This window comes from Dysidea avara, chromosome 2 (assembly GCF_963678975.1).
Source record: "Dysidea avara chromosome 2, odDysAvar1.4, whole genome shotgun sequence".
NCBI lineage: Eukaryota > Metazoa > Porifera > Demospongiae > Dictyoceratida > Dysideidae > Dysidea > Dysidea avara.
The window spans coordinates 52,539,188-52,552,521 of record NC_089273.1 but is presented as its reverse complement, the minus strand read 5'-3'; the positions used below and the strand labels follow the sequence as shown (position 1 = coordinate 52,552,521).

Below are 13,334 nucleotides of genomic sequence, written 5' to 3'. Positions count from 1 at the left end.
TAACAGACAGCTTGATTTGGAGTATTTCTTTACTAATGAATAATGATAAATAACCTCCCGCCCGCATGGAAATCTGAATTTTTGTGGATGAGAAACTAGTAATCAAGTTTTCCTGGCCTAATGTATTTTGTAATCCCAGTACAGGTTGATCATGAGTTAACACTAGTGGTTAAAACAAATTGTAATACACCTGTAATACCTGTGCACATACTGCACATTCCTCTCTGTCATATGTGATATGTAGGAGATGATAGTTTAGGTTTACTCCATTGAATAACTAAATGTGAACTATCATTTCCTACTCATGACATGCCCCACAAGAAGAAACATCACCATAAAGGTTGTAGCTATAATATTCTCAGTATGCTTTTCACTACTTAGCCAACTTAAAATTTTGAGGCAGTCGCATTATTTCATGGCCTTAGGGTGAATTGCTGCAGACATAAAAGTAAAATTGACTCAATCCTAAAAGCAGACCCCATATTTTCTTTCAAAAAGTCCTCTACCTGGTGATAGTTAATATACTGCCCATGATCATAGATAAGTTCATGTATATTGCTACCATCTACTGTAAGGTTATAGCCAGCTAGCATTGGAATCTGATGCAATGCAGGCATTTAGTTCATGTTGATATAACGAAAGAGTGCATGTTCATGATCAGTAATATTCAGCATTATTAAATAATGCATGTCTGAGTGGCTGCAAGGCTATGCATGGTGGGTGGCTAGCCACCCCATCCACCCCCTCTGGATCAGTCCCTGAGATGATATGTGTAGCTGTTTATGACAATGCATGCATAGGTATTCCCAGATTAATAAAGAACTGACCAAGGGTCAGAATTAAATTCTGAGCTAGCTATATGCAGAAGTTGAAGATAAGACATGTTTTAATGATAGATTTTATAATTGTTTACCATCCTCAAGTATTATTGATCCAGCATAGGCTGGTGATTTCCGTCATGTTGCTATAGTTGTTTGTCATAATCAACACTAACAGGCTGGATGAAAGATTCAACCAAACACTGCAGAGCTGATGATGCTTGTGAAGTTTATTGAGCATGTAAAAATATACTTGGGAAGAATATCTTGATGCCTGTGTTTTTACATACAACATTACACACCAAGAGTCCAGTATTGACCACGCATTTGAGTTGATGTATGCCAGAAGAAAACCTTTACTTCCCACTCGGACAGCTAGCTACTGACATGGAAAAGAAGAATGCAAGACTTTTATCATCTCACACTGCTTTAAATTAAAACAGCATTAATTTTGCGACTATGTTCATCGCTGCATATAGCTATGACATGGAATTTAGTTTCTAGCTACTAACCCGTATATCAACTCGGGAAACGAACCATCTAGTTATGACAAACTCCTGGACCAACATTTATAAGTAAATTTATATTATTGGATGAATATCAGCACATTGCTGTCTTTCCAATATAATATAATCATAATCATAAACTAGCTATACGCTACTCATTTATATAGTTTCCAGGCTAAGTCGGCTGCAGTGATCCGTCACAAAAAACTTAGCATGGACCGACCTGTCCACACATCCGCGGACCAACCAAAATCGGTCCAAGTGGTCAGGGGGTGCATGAGGCCAACCAAGTTTTGGCCGGACCAATTTTAGTCAGGCCGGACCAATTTTGGATGCCAAAAATGGTCCGGCCGGACTAAACTTGGTCAACCAAATTTTGTCCGGCCGGACCAGTTTTGGTATCCAAAATCGGTCCGGCCGGACCGATTTTACCCGGACCGATATTTCTGTGACAATTCTCATAGTATGCTTGAAATGGACGTTAAGTTTGCCATTGACTGGGTAATTGAAAAGACAGGATTCCGACCATTCAGTGACAAACAGGCAAGCTACGATTTTGTGATTGTAGTAAACGCGCATAGAATTAATCCCGCCCACAACCGGGATTTTTAGAACAAGTGCGTGTATTCGAACCGGACCAGACCCGACCAAATGAAAAAGAAAAAAAGAGCGGTCTGGCCACGCGAGACTAATAATATATTGCTTTACAGAATTGTGGTACAGCAACACATACAGAAAACTGGCTTGCAAGGGACATACAATTCTGAGGGTCTACCACACACCAGCTCTGGTAGCCTATGTAGTTAGCTATCTATAATTACAATTGTAGCAGCACCAGCAGAAGCCAGTGATTGACCCAGCTCACTCAGCAGTTCACTGAACTATCGACCCTGACACAGCAGTTGCATCAACAACCAGCTAACTTTTTTTCCCGGGCTAGATGTAATGCCCTTTCCTACCACCCCCAGCACAAGAAGCAAACGTGCTGGACAAGAACTGAAAAGCGGGACATCTAAAAGTCCCTAGGGCCATTTGTTAGGCCCATTTCTGGGGAAGCATCTGGTGATCTAAACGAGATGGAGCGGCTTCCACGGATGCACATTGTCGCTGACCTCAACAGGGAGAAAGACAGGGTACAGCGAATCCACGCCAAAGTACTACTGTACGATAAAGCACTACGTTTGGAAAGGAGCTCAGCAAGCCGGCGATAAAATGTGATGGCTTCCTTCCCCATGCCCCCAGTTGTGGCAAACACCAATGGAGTAAAAGATGCAAACTCCACCTCACGGACACGGTCACCATACTCCCTCTTCTTCTGCATCTCATGACGCCTATACACAGATGGTATAGAAACATTGCGGTAGCATTGTGCGTTCGGGTGAAAAACCCTTACATCGAAAAAGGCACTTTTCCGCCGCCCCCAAAATCCGCGTGCATGAATGTCAGCCCTGGCATCATCTTGGCAGTTAGTTGATCGAGGGGTAAGTTCTTCGCCACTCAGGGATTGAAGTGGTGGCTCAATTGCAACATTAGTACAAACATTTGAAAGTAATTCAGCAGTTGTATCACGCAGGTCATTGTGGCGAACAAAAGTCAAACCACCATGTCGATAGATCATTGCATGATCAGCAGTGAAAGGCGAGCCACACAACCAGCTAACTACACTCAGCAACTACCTCAGAGCTGACTCACCTTGTAGCTACATGAACTCATGCACACATATTACTTAGATCATTTTCATGTTGCGTATAAATATGTTGTACAACTGTACTTTTATTAGTTGTGCTCAAGTTGCGCTCAAGTGGTGGTCCAACCGAACACGCTCCTTCGCGAGCAACCGCTCGCCCATATGGCACCCTTGCCATATTTGGTGACACACGAAAATGACCTAATTGATATGTGTGCATCGGTTCATGTAGCTACAGGGTGAGGCAGTTGCTGAGTGTAGTGAGCTGGTCGCTGACGCAACTGCTGTGTCAGGGTCGGTAGGTCAGTGAACTGGGTCCATCACTGGCTTCTGATGGCACTGTTGCCATACAATTGTCTAAAATAACTTAAAAAATAACTATAATTGCTTGGTACAGGAGTCTTGGAGCATCAAGAACAAGGATACAAGTAATGAAATCAACAGGGAGTATTGTCAACATTAGTTTAAAAATGGTTCCATAGAAATTTCTTCAGCTTTACTTTGATTACCTCTAAAGATTGAGACAAGTCAATTATTGGTAGGGAATTCCAAAGTCTGGGTAGGCGATAAAAAGACCAGTTAATAAAGATATAATCTGCTTATATCATGGGGTAACTGAAGGTTAGCTCTATCAATCACTACCACATAATAGCTTTTGAAGTTGCATGGGTAGGGTATAGAAGGGAGGGGAGTAGCCAGCCAATATTTGATGGTAGGGCACAACATCAACTTAACTACACACAAAAGAAAACACGCTCACGTTCATGTGAGACATTATCAAAGAAAAAATGTGAGAAGTGTATGCACATAAGGCCTATACAACTACCTGTGCTAGTGAAAAAAGCATGCATGCGAACATTTACTGGAGTCAACTATCAATTATCGCGCATTATGGTTTTCGAACAGCTGCCACTCACTTCATAGAAATCCAACAGCTTAGGTTCTTATACCACAAAGTAGCCTACACTAAGCAGCAATTAACCTCCAATAATCAGGTATATAGGATTAATAGCGTGCAAACTGCAGCTAATAGTATGTAAGGTCCGATAGATTCCATGTTCGAACAAAACCATCCATTTACGAACATTGCGTTTTACTACCAGAAAACAAGGCCCAATTTTTACCAAATTTATGTATAAAATACCTGTGTTCATTAGCTACCAATGACCAGAAAATAGTTTCGATATCTTTAGCATAGAGGGAGTACGGGCCTTACGATATTTGACGGTATTTTCGAACGCCATTTATTTTTATTTAGCCATGCCCACCAGTAGATTTTATGCTTCTGCAAGAAATGCACCAGTGCTAAAGTACAGAAACCAGTAAATAAGCACCCTGCATGTATAGAACTGTACTGTGAACTTGATATCAAGGATATATTCGTTGTTGCAATGCATTTTTAGCTCATACATGAAGGAGATGCAAAAAAGTGAAAAAATTAAACAAGGAGAACCTACCTCCTGACCATCCCTATATGTTAGTCTAGATGGCCCATCACAAATACAACCATAAAATTTAACGGACGTTGCTTTATTTACCTTATATGGGTGCATAAAGTAGCGAACTTTTGCATATTTATGCGCCCATATAAGGTAGAAAAAGGAAAGTCCCTCATTTTTTATGATGATATTTGTAGTGGGCCACCTAGACTAACATATAGGGATGGTCAGGAGGTTGCTTCTCCTTACATCATTTTTTCACTTTTTCAAGTGCATCATGTATGAGCTAAAAATGCAGTGCAACAACGAAAATATCGTTGACATCAACTTCACAGTACAGTTCTATACATGCAAGGTGCTTATTTACCGGTTTCTGTACTTTAGTACTGGTGCTTTTTTTTGCAGAAGCATATTATATCTACTGGTGGGCATGGTTATAAATAAAATAAATGGCGTTCGAAAATACCGCCAAATATCGTAAGGCCCGTACTCATTCTATGCTAAAGATATGAAAACCATTTTCTGGTCATTGGTAGCTAATGAACACAAGTATATTATACATAAATTTGAAAAAAATGGGAATTGTTTTCTGGTAGTAAAACGCAATGTTCGTAAACGGATGGTTTTGTTCGAACCTGGAATTTATCGAACCTTTCATACTATTAGTTGTAGCTCTCACACTATTAATTCTACATACCTGATTATTAGAGGATAATTGCTGCTTAGTGTAGGCTACTTTGTGGTATAATAACCTAAGCCGTTGAATTTCCATGAAGTGAGTGGCAGCTGATCGAAAATCATAGTGCCCGATAATTGATAGTTGACTAGCTATAATTTAACTTCTAGGACAGGCATCCACCAACGATCGTCGTAGCCGAACATCACGTGACATCAAACTGCTGAACCTACCACAAGAACCAACAATATAAACAGTTCATCAAATACTGACTACGATCAACTGACAACATACAGCATAACTTACAGACCGACCACCACAGCTATATGCAATGCTTTTTGTAAACACCTCATGGCCCCAAATGAAGGCCGGGGCGCTAATTAAGTATCACAAACATCAGCATAATGTAAGAAAGCCTCGTCCCACAAAAATATCGGCCAATGTACATTTTGCGTGAATCTGGTAAACCTTCGGGTATCAATTAATCAGTAAAGTACAAATGGCGCAAGTGACACTTTATAATGGTTTCACTTTTTTTCCATTCCAACCTCCGTTTATATATACCATCACCTAGAAGAGCATTTTCTCGTTACCCTTTCATCAGCAGTAGAGTACCGGTAAATACGGAATTAGAACTTTGTCTTTCCTTCTCAAAAAATTCGCTTGACAAGTCCACTGAGTGACTGAAACGAAATCTTTTACTGCCAGCACCATCTACACTAAATCCTACTGACGCTTATCACTAGCACTGTGGCTTAGTTACATCTGCAGTACTGCACTATACTTTGACTCCATTTTAAATTTTGAATTTAAACAGCGCCAAGGAGTGTGGCACGTGCGTATACGTAAAGTGTTATTATAGGGACTTTTCAAGGGATTTTCCGCCTAACTGATCACGTGACAAACTTTCTATCTCTCGATTCCTTGTTCAAAGTCATGGTTTAGCAAATGAGGTACACGTTTACACTATTAAAGAAGGGTTGTTTGTGTGCTGCTGTGAATCTTCTTGTGAATCTTAAGGTACTTGTGATGGCAGGGCAAAAGGTGTTGATGGTGGGGCAACCAGCACTTTTGATTGGAGGGCAAATATCCACCCCTAGCTACTCCTATGGTAGAGGGTGGCGCCCGAGCGCACATGTCGTTGTCCGAGCATCGATGTTTTTGGGCAGTGGCTTTCCAAGGTCACTGCAGCCACACGATATAACTAAATCCTTTTATATTTCATTATGTGGAGGTTACAGTTGTAACATAGTCAGGGTCTTCATAATAGTGTAATAATTGATTGAGTCTTGTTGCTCCTCTAGGAAATATTGCGTCCGAAAGTACATGGTGGTCGGAAATACCTAGTTTATTTAACTATATGCGTAGTTTGTAGACTAGCTAATGATTCCATCTACTGTACAAAACTGTATTTTCCCATACTCGATGCATGGTGGAGTCTCAGCAGAGTAACAAATATTAGCTAAATTCACGTGGATCGTCGTTCTGACACATATATAGACATATAGATATAGAGACACATGGACATCTGTAAGTGATAATTATCTCACCGGTATTAATAGGCATGAGGCTATTATGCTCCAAAAATTGAGCATTATGCTTTTGAGCAGTGCTAAAAAAATCACCTATTATGCTTTTGAGAATTGCCCATTATTCCCAAAACTATGCCACCATAATTGGCTAATAATGCCAGTTTATTGCTGCATCAGGCAATTTCCATAAATTTTAAACTTCAGATAGTCTTGAATTCTTTAGCTGGTTGCTGTATTAGAGTATTTCATTTCAATGTGACTACTTTATCAGAGTAAATAATATTCAGTAACTGCTCTATTAGAGTTTCTGACTGCTCTATTAGAGTATCTCGATCTTTTTTAACGGAATTGTGCAATCTGCAGATTTTCCTTCAGTTAAAGCTTTATAAGGCCACTCCAATTGGTAATTATGTTTCTGGTCCTTTGAAAATCAGTTTTAGGCGCGGGCGGGCGGGCGCAATTCAGCAGCAAAGCAACAATAAAGTGACTGCTCAAATAGAGTATTTTTTGTGATTTACTGACTGTTCTATTAGGCCAGGCCCAGTTGATTGACAGTTTATCGTCCGGGATATTTGAAAAAGTCATGCGGGCGGGAGGTCATTTTTCATATTTCATAATTTTTTTAACATGGAAAAACATTTAAAAAGTAGCTTCACACAGTTGCTAGCTACTTTAACAATGATTGCAGAGCTTATTTGATTACGTCACTGTTAATACTTCGCTATTCGTTTATGCAATCTCCCTTTAGAAATCCATTTATTGAAGGTACTAACAAGTCCAGGCTGGGAATAATCGTCACGTTTGTTGCACACACCATGTTTTATATACAAAACGAGTACAGAAGCGTAAGCAATGATTATCACGTGAGAAATAATGAATTATGAAATTATTGCTCTATTCCTAAAAACCCATGCGGGCGGTGACGATAAACTGAATTAATTTGGCCTGGCCTTACAGTATATCGATCCGTACTATGCACTCTGCCTATTTCTTGCAGGTTTTACTGACAAAATACAAATTATGACACTTAGATAGTTAGATTTAGCATACTTGTTGCAGCCCAATAATTGTTTCTGAAATCCAGGTTTTCCAAAAGGCTGATGCGGGCATTTTACCCATGTATTTCTGAAATTTCACATTCTCCAAAATAGGATGCGGGCGGAGAACCAGAAACATAATTACCAATTGGAGTGGCCTAATCATCTCAAAATGCTAGCATAATTCCTGATTCCCAAACATACCTATTATGCCCCAAAGTATGTCGGCATAATCGCCGCATCCCTACCGGTATAGGAACCATAAATCCACTGATCCAAATGGAATGAATTAAATCAAAACATTATATCTATCCACAAATATGTATATATAACATGAATTCATTTTGCATGTCCAAGTGGAGTTCTATATCTTTAAACATTGCACACCAAAGCTATAGCAGTATGAAGTCATGCTCAGTTTTGCATTTAATGTTAGAATGTCTGAAAAACTCCACTATAATTAAACATGTTCTATTAGAGTATATGTGACTGCGCATATATAGCTGACTGCTCTATTACAGTATATCAATCTTTAAAAACAAGTTTTCATGAGGGCTCATGTTAGCTACCTCTGTAAATCCTTCCCTGAGAGATGAATGCAAGCTTTATAAATTGTTGTGTGATTGTGCCCATACTCTATTACTAACTCATTTTGTCCTGCAGCACTAAATGGTGTGTTAGGGCCCTGCTGTAAACTCAGAAGTATAAATTTTACAGGGGTCCTGAACCATTTGGAACCCTCCCTCCGATACCCCTGTAAAGGTATATAGCAATGAGGAATTGTAATATTATCCTGCACACACTGTTGTAACTTCTTTGGCTGCATTATACTCGACCGTGTGCTTCAATGTATGTACAGCAACCACATACAAATATTATTTTATTAATGGTTTATGTATTACTTTAGATGTTAACAACATTGATATTGCTAGCAAGTATTGCTAGCATTGGATATTGTATTGCATCAGGATATGACCCACAGGAAAAGATTATTGACTGTACGGAAGGAAGATCTGCTGAAAGTGTCTGTGATATTACACTGAAGGTTGAATATCTTACCTCCATGACTTACTATAACAATACTGCTGAACTCAAACAATCAAGAGGATACAGGGCTGCTTTTGATTCCAATGGAACTTTGGTCACACTTTTACCAGGCGTTGATACCACAAAATTAGCTATGAAACCTATCCAAACTGATGGAACCTACAGACCAATCATAACTGTCAATGGTCAAATGCCTGGACCAACTATCATTGCTCATGAAAGCCAAACACTCAACGTAACTGTTTATAATGAACTAATAAGTGAAGAAGGGATAACCATTCACTGGCATGGAATACATCAGGTTGGTACAACAGGGAATGATGGAGTTGCTTTTATATCACAACTTCCCATTGAACCCCTACATCACTTTACTTACATATTCAAAGCTTCTCCATCAGGAACACACTGGTACCATGCACATAGTGGTCTTCAGAGAATTGATGGATTATATGGCGCACTAATCGTAAAGGACACAGTTCCAGGAAATTCATATGATCAAGATCTTCCAGATCAACATACACTCATACTAATGGACTGGTATGGCCAATCATTTCTTACTGATCATTTAACTTATGGGCTTCAACACTTTTGGTTTAAAGAGTCACAAGAAAATGACCCACCATATGCAATGTATAGGCATACCAGATCAACAGACGGTTCAATTGTTGGAGTTATACCATTTTGGTCAGGTATTATCAATGATAAAGGAAGGCACTTTGATGAAAATGGTCAGACAAATATTAAGCCTCAAAGTCTGAACTATTTTAATGTTGTTCGTGGTAGCAGATATCGCTTCAGGCTTATTGGTGCACAAGAGTCTAATCCATTCAGGTTCTCAGTTGAAGGGCATACGTTGACAGTAATTACTTCTGATGGCAATCCAATAAAGCCAATAGAAAATGTAGATTATGTCATAATTTATGGTGGTGAAAGGTATGATGTGGTTATCCATGCAAACAACACAGAGCAGAGAAATTTTTGGATATGGGCACAGACATTAGAAGACATAGACCTCAGCAACAATGAAGTATTCTTTAACCCGATTAATTACCATAGAGCAGAAGCGATACTGCACTATACAGATGTTCAAACTATGGATATTTCCAATATTAATGAAACTTGGGAATGTAATGATCTATCAAAATGTATTGCTGTCAATTGCCCATACACTGTGTATGGCAGCATCTATGACTGTATTAATTTTGAGGTGATTGAAGAGCTCGAAGATGACATCATTCCAGATGCTATTTATTATCCTAATAAGACAATATTCCTTAATTGGGGCTTTCAAGGGGAGGCTACAACATTTGGTAGTGCTGTTGATGGAGTAACCTTTCGATTTCCAGCTTATCCTCCAGTGACACACTTTAATGACTTTGAAAATTCAGGCACAATTTGCCCAAGAAGAGGTTGTGATACATCTATTGTTAATCAGTGTGCTTGTACTCAAGTTATAGACATTAATGATCTACCAAAGGGCAGTGTAGTTGAAATGGTCTTTACCAATAGGGAGGCAAATCCAGACCTGCATATCGGTATTGCCCATCCAATACATATTCATGGTCATTACTTTTATGTTGTTGACATAGGTTATCCTACCTATGACTCTAATGGCTTGTTTGTAAGGTCTACTGAGAATATTGAATGTGTTGTAAATGCAGACAATAGTTCTTGTACAACTAGGTTTGTCACAATTGGAGATGAAAACAACTTCATACAAGAAATAAAGTGGAGGAATGTCACTGATGGTTTGTACAGCACAGGAAAAAAATACCCAAGAAAGGATACGGTCATAGTGCCATATGGAGGATACACTGTAATTAGATTTGTTGTGGATAATCCAGGATGGTGGCTTCTACATTGTCATGTGACACATCACCATGCAAAAGGAATGACTGTTTTAATTAAAGAGCTGCAAAGAACCCCATCAGGTTAGAACATAATGCCACAATTGTTTTTGTGTGTGTTTGTGTGTGTGTCAGTCTTTATCAAGACTATGTTTGTTGGCACCTCCTCGTGGTGACCCCTGGGAAGTGTTTTGCAGTGTTTGCAGATACCAGAAGGTCTACTCCTGGTGCTGGTGATATGGTTGCTTGGAAGGAAGGTGTAGGTATTGTATTGGATAAGAGAGCTACAGCTGCATGGAGGTAAGCTGGTGAGCTATGGAAGCCAGATAGCTCTAGGGTGATTGTGGTTAGGTTGAAATGGACTCAACAACATTGGCAGGAATCAGATGAAACTTTTGTGACTATTGCCTGTGCCTATGCACCAACTGCCAAGGCTCCTCTTGCCCATGGCCAGTTTTTGGAACAATTGTAGAATACATACGTAGGATGATGTCCCTCTGAGTGACACCCTTGTGATATTGGGAGATTTTAATGTTAGGGTGGGTGTGTTTGATTCTGCCAATGGCTTGTGGGTTTGGAACTACATGGGATTGTAGAAAGAAACTTTGCTTTTGAAGAGTTTCTTCAGTTTAGTGAATCAAATCAACTCACTGTGATGAATACTTGTTTTGAGAAGAAAACAATGCATCATGGCACTTGGGTCAGCGTTGAAACCGGGTCGGGTCATCCGGGTCACATTTTCTCCGGGTCATCCGGGTCTGACCCGGATTGGATCACGTGAGAAACGAAATTGTTCGTTTGACGACGTGGAAACTTCTAAACGCTATCGCGTAGCTCTTTCGTGAGCCACGCCCACTTATCGCATTACCAACATACGCGAGGGTAGCTATTGTCAGTAGGTGAAGATCTTTTTTTTTTTTTGGTCTTCAACCTACAGATAGGCTGAAGTTGCAATATTTACTCAACACGAATCGAACGCTCAAAATGTAGACTCGTTCGCTCGCTCGAGACTAGCCGAAACACGTCTCGGATTTAATTAATCCGGGTCAATCCGGGTCACATCCGGGTCAAATCCGGGTCTGACCCGGATTGCTATCCGGGTCAGTGGGTCATCCGGGTCAGCAGTAGTGACCCGGTTTCAACGTTGACTTGGGTGCACCTGGCAACCAAGTGTTGCCGTATGATCAATTTTATAGTGACGAAGACCAACCAAAGGAGATGCTGTTTGGATGTGGAGGTGATAAGAGGAGCTAACTGCTGGACAGATTATTATTTGGTAAGAGGGAGACTGAGAATGATGCTTCCACAGACAGCAGGTGTTAATAAGTGCCCCTTACCAGTTTCTGTGCATAGCGCCTGAGATGTGTGACTCTTACGTGCAGCCATTGGAGGAGAAGTTGTCTGATTGGAGCCTCTGTGAGAATACAGCAGAAGAGTATTGGAACCATCTGCGATCATGTACAACAAGCTATGCTGAAGAGTCTATTGGTAGAGGAGTCCGCTCTAACTCAGAGTGGTTTGAGGAGAGTGTAAATGTGCTGAAACCACTCATAGAGGAGAAGAACCAAGCACATTCAAGATACTTGCAAGTTGGTACAAGACCTCGTAAACGAACTTTTAGAAGGCTCCAATGTATGGTGCAGAAGCCAAAAGGGAGTAGATTTTGAAAGTTGCTGCAGAAGGTGAGGAATCTGTGAAGGATGGTAGAACTAGATAGGACTGTATCTGTAAGTTACAGTGAGTTCATGGTGACAGGAGGCCAGTGAGGCCCACTGCAGTTCTGAAGGATGATGGTCAATTAACTAAGGGACCTGAAGAGGTACTTAATCATCGTTAACAACATTTTAAGAAAGCATTTAACGTCCAGAGTATCTATGATGATGAAGTGGTTGCTGCTATGCCTGCTCTTGAGCCAATGTTACATCTTGATGATCCCCCTATGATGAAGGAGCTGAAGACTGCCTTGTCTAGACCGAAGGCGAGGAAACCAGGTGGACTATCAGGGATCCTTCCAGAGATGATTTTGTGTGGTGGTCCTGCTTTTGATAGCAGGCTGCTTACTTTGTTTGAGGCTGTGTGGAGGGAACGAGAAGGTTTTAAGGATTAGAAGGACACTGTGATGTACCAGTGCCCAAGAAGGGCAATCTCCAATCCTGTGACAACTGGCTAAGGATTAGCTTGTTGGATGTTGTAGGGAAGTGATGGGTAGAATTATTCAGGAATGGCTTCAGATGATTGTTGAAGAGTTGTTACCAGACTTGCAATGCGGATTTCAGAGAGGAAGAGGTTGTGTGGACATGATTTTTGTGGCTAGACAGTTGATGGAGAAGACAAGAGAACATGAGGACTCACTATTTAAGATGTTTATGGATCTGAAGAAAGCTTATGATTCTGTATATACCTAGGAATGCCTTGTGGGTTGTCTTGGCTAAGTGTGGTGTGCCTCCTATACAATGCTGAGCATTATCAAGTCCTTCCATGAAGGAATACAGGCTGGAGTTAGGGTGGGGAGTGCTGTTACCAATTGTTTTGAGGTTTGAAATGGCTTGAGGCAAGGTTGTACCATGGCACCAACTTCATTCAACATCTATTTTAATGCAATGGTGACCAAGTTGTGCAGTCAGAGTGGGGAGACTGGAGGCCTATTTTGTATAAACATGGTATATAGAAAGCTGGTGGGAGATCAAACTGCAAAGTCTAGGTTATTGAAAGTGCAGGTGACTGAGTTGCAGTTCGCTGATGACC

The 13,334-nt window shown here is 40.4% G+C and overlaps 1 protein-coding gene across 1 annotated transcript in view; it reads left to right on the top strand.

The window, feature by feature from the left end:
* The first annotated feature begins 1,798 nt into the window (after nucleotides 1-1,798).
* LOC136248228 (uncharacterized) overlaps nucleotides 1,799-13,334 on the top strand; it is a 14,650-nt gene continuing 3,114 nt past the window's right edge. Inside the window, exons 1-2 of the mRNA XM_066040038.1 lie at nucleotides 1,799-1,867; nucleotides 8,603-10,673. Of these exons, the coding sequence (XP_065896110.1) occupies nucleotides 1,799-1,867; nucleotides 8,603-10,673 (2,140 nt within the window). The remainder of the gene's footprint in view (nucleotides 1,868-8,602; nucleotides 10,674-13,334) is intronic.